We start from the raw sequence: 3,255 nt of genomic DNA, 5'->3' as shown, positions 1-3,255 counted from the left end.
GTGAGAGGACGAGGAAGGACGACACGCAGCTGACGACGAGGCGCATCCCGCTGGCCATGGAGTCCAGCAGGCTGCCGCCGTCTGCGGGCGGGAGGGCAGCGCTCAGGGGCCCTGCGCCCCGCCCCCAGCGCCCCCCGCCCATCTCACCGGGCTAAGCAGGACCGTGGTGGCCACAGGGCCCAGAAGGGAGGAGTGTCCCCGGGCAGGGGGCTGAGGTCAGCCGGGCCATATCAGCGTCCAAGCTTAGACCTGGCCAGAGCTCTGTCCATCCTGCACCACAGTCCTCACACACAGGCCAGGCTCACCCGGAGCCCGCAACTGATCAGAGCGTCTGGGTGCGCCCCCTGGACCTGAGAGTCCCGGATCCCAGCCCCCACCTCCCCTCGCCCCGCCAGTGGCTCTTCTGATTCCTGACTTCCCACCACCCACCCTCCTGCTGGCCCTCTCTGGGGGTGGGAAGCCAGGGCCTCCTCGGGGGATCCACTGCGGACCGGGGGTCCTGCAGAAGGGAGAGGTGGCCAGCCAGAAATGATGTCCTCCCCCAGGTCATGGTCCGACCCCAGCAAGTCTGGCAGGGCCTGCCCTGTGGGGGAGGCCCAGGGCCCCCAGCAGCTCCCTAGGGCTGGGGCTGGGGCTGGCCCTGCACCTGCACCAGAGGCCTTGGGACAGAGGCTCCGGTGGGCGCCGGCCCACCCCACCAGCCGGGAGTCCGGAAGTCCTCCACCCTGGGAGGTGGCTGCTGCTGCTCTGCTACGGGCCGGGCCAGCACCTCTGCACCCCCGGGGACCACGGCAGCATCTGGTGACACCTCTGGTGGGCCTGGTGGGACACAGCTCAACACCCTGGTGGCACCGGCCCACGGGCCAGCCACCTTGCCCGATGCACACCAGGCCTGCTGGGTGTGGTGGGGGCAGAAGGCAGGGCCGGCAGCCCCAGGCTCTGACCCACACAGGGGTCACGGGCATCGTGTCACAGCATCGGAATGCCTGCCCCTGGACCCAGAGTGGAGACCAGAGGGCTTCCAGGGCAGGGGCGGCCTGAGTGTGAAGGCTCCAGGTCCCCTCTCGACCCCCTGCCTCTGCCGCGTGGGCAGGCACCCAACCGCAGCCTGACAATACACTTCACGGCCAGGCTCACATGGGCTCCCCTGCAGCTGGGTGTCCTGCTGAGACACCGGGGAGCAGCGTGCGAAAGGGCACAGCCCCTCCAGATCCCGCCCCTCAGCAGGGGTGGCCAGGGCGTCTGCCAGCCTGTGGTCAGCTCAGAGGTCCCAGCACGGGGCGTTCTCTCTGCAACGATGAATTCCTACTCGGCCCAAGGCAGACCCCAGGACATGGTCAAGGTCCCCCGTGGCCGTCCCTGGCGCTCGGCGGCAGGAGGCACCAGGAGGCAGACGCAGAGAACAGCATCCTTGGGGACAGAGGCCTCCCGGGCCCTGCGGTCGCTCGGGCCATGCCCGGCAAGGCTGCCCACTGTCGTCCAGGCACAGGCAGTGGGCATCAGGCCCAGCCTCTGAGGCGGCTCTGGGACGGGCCCCTCCCCTCCCAGACCCTCGAGGTGGGCGGCGGCCTGTTCTTCCCCAGGGTGGCCCGTTTGCATTTCGTTTAGTTGAGAGTTTTTCCATACTCCGCACACAAGAGCTTAGGGGTCTCATCTGTGTTTCTCTGTTGGTGCTTTATCTCTTCCTTTCCTCAAGGGTCTTCCACAAGCAGAAGTTTCTGATTTTGATGAAGTGTGATCTATTAATGTTTCTTTTGATCTAAAAATGCTGTGTATCCCAAGGTCACAAAGGTTTTTCTTACTTTTTCTTTTAAAAGACTTAATTTTAAAAGTACGCTGGGGAGGCATCAACTGTGAGGCTGGGACTGACGTCCAGACGGCACACTATAGTGTCATCAGACGGCGAGAGCCTACTGGGCAGCACAGGGCACTCCGCTCCGTACTCTCTAAAAACCTACAGGGAAAGAACCTTGCAAAAAGTGGGCGTGTGTGTAACTGATTCCCTCTGCTGTACACCTGAAACTGAAGCATTGCACATCAGCTACACCTTGGTAAAATTTTAAAAAATTAAAAATAAAAGAACGTGTGTTTTCTTCTGGAAGGTGTATGAAGGTTTACATGGTGTATGAACACCTTGGCAGCGACTCTATACACAGCAGGGAGCACAGTAGAAGGCTCACGCGCTTGTTTCTACACAGCAGGGAGTGCAGTAGAAGGCTCACGCGCTGGTTTCTGGCTTAGGGATTTCCATTGCTGCAGCACTGTGTGTTCCAAGTCCAGCCTTTCTTCACTGAATTGCTTTGTGCCTCTGTTGACTATCAGCTGACTGCGTGCGTGTGGACTATCACTAGACTCTTCTGTTCCACTGATCTGCATGTCAGTTGCTGAAATCACCGTTTAGATACTATGACTACACAGTAAGTTTTCAACCAGGTACCGTGAACCCTCCAACTTTCTTCTTTTCTAAAACTGGTTTGGTTATTCTACTTCCTTTGCCTTTCCACAGAAATTTTAGAATCAGCTTGTCAACATCTACGAAAATCTGCTGGAATTCTGGTTGAGACTGCGCAGAATCCAAAGGTAATTCATGGGAGAATTCACCTCCTGATGACTGAGTCTTCTGATCCATGAACATGGTATACTCATGCCTGTCTTTCATCAGCATCTTATGATTGTAGCATACAGAGGGTTTGCCTACTCTATGAGACTTAAACCTCAGTGCAAGTATAAGGAGGTGGAAGGACAGGTCACCACATACCACCCACCGCCTGGCGTCCACCCAGGGGGCACCACCAAGCGGGGAGCGCTACGGCAGGCCTGTGGACAACGTCTCGTCTTTTGCTTAAGTTCCCCTGAGCACCAGATGCAGACACAGAAGCACCCTGGTGGAAGCCGGCTCCAGTGAAGGGGCGCCCGGTCCGGGCCCCAGCCCCAGGCGCAGGCTCACCTGGGTCCAAGCACATGAACTTGCAACACTCCTTGGGGTCCTTGCGGTACTGCTGGCAGCCCTGCGGCCGCTCGCACAGCGCGGCCACACACATCTCGGGCTCCCCGCCGTGGCAGGTGCAGCTTAGGCACGGGTCGTCCCCCTTGGGGGTGAAGTAGAAGCCTTCATCCACCACGTTGTCCTTGATGTCCACACACGTCTGACCTGCGACAGGCACAGCGGACCTGCGCATCAGCCGCCTGGGAGAGTCCTGGCACCACAGGCCGGGGCTGCGGGGGCCGCAGAGAGCAGGAGAGGGGAGGAGGGAG

General features: G+C 60.2%; 1 protein-coding gene across 1 annotated transcript in view; it reads right to left on the bottom strand.

Annotated features, from left to right (window-relative positions):
• Window positions 1–3,255, bottom strand: part of DGCR2 (DiGeorge syndrome critical region gene 2) — a 13,432-nt gene that overhangs the window by 3,836 nt on the left and 6,341 nt on the right. The window contains exons 5-6 of the mRNA XM_010854699.1: window positions 2,948–3,208; window positions 1–81 (exon numbers count right to left, since the gene is read on the bottom strand). The exon at window positions 1–81 is cut by the window's left edge and continues 9 nt beyond it. Coding sequence (XP_010853001.1) covers window positions 1–81; window positions 2,948–3,208 — 342 coding nt within the window. The remainder of the gene's footprint in view (window positions 82–2,947; window positions 3,209–3,255) is intronic.

The sequence above is a fragment of the Bison bison genome, unplaced genomic scaffold, assembly GCF_000754665.1.
Source record: "Bison bison bison isolate TAMUID 2011002044 unplaced genomic scaffold, Bison_UMD1.0 scf7180017853457, whole genome shotgun sequence".
Lineage (NCBI taxonomy): Eukaryota > Metazoa > Chordata > Mammalia > Artiodactyla > Bovidae > Bison > Bison bison.
This window is presented reverse-complemented; position numbering and strand designations above follow the sequence as displayed.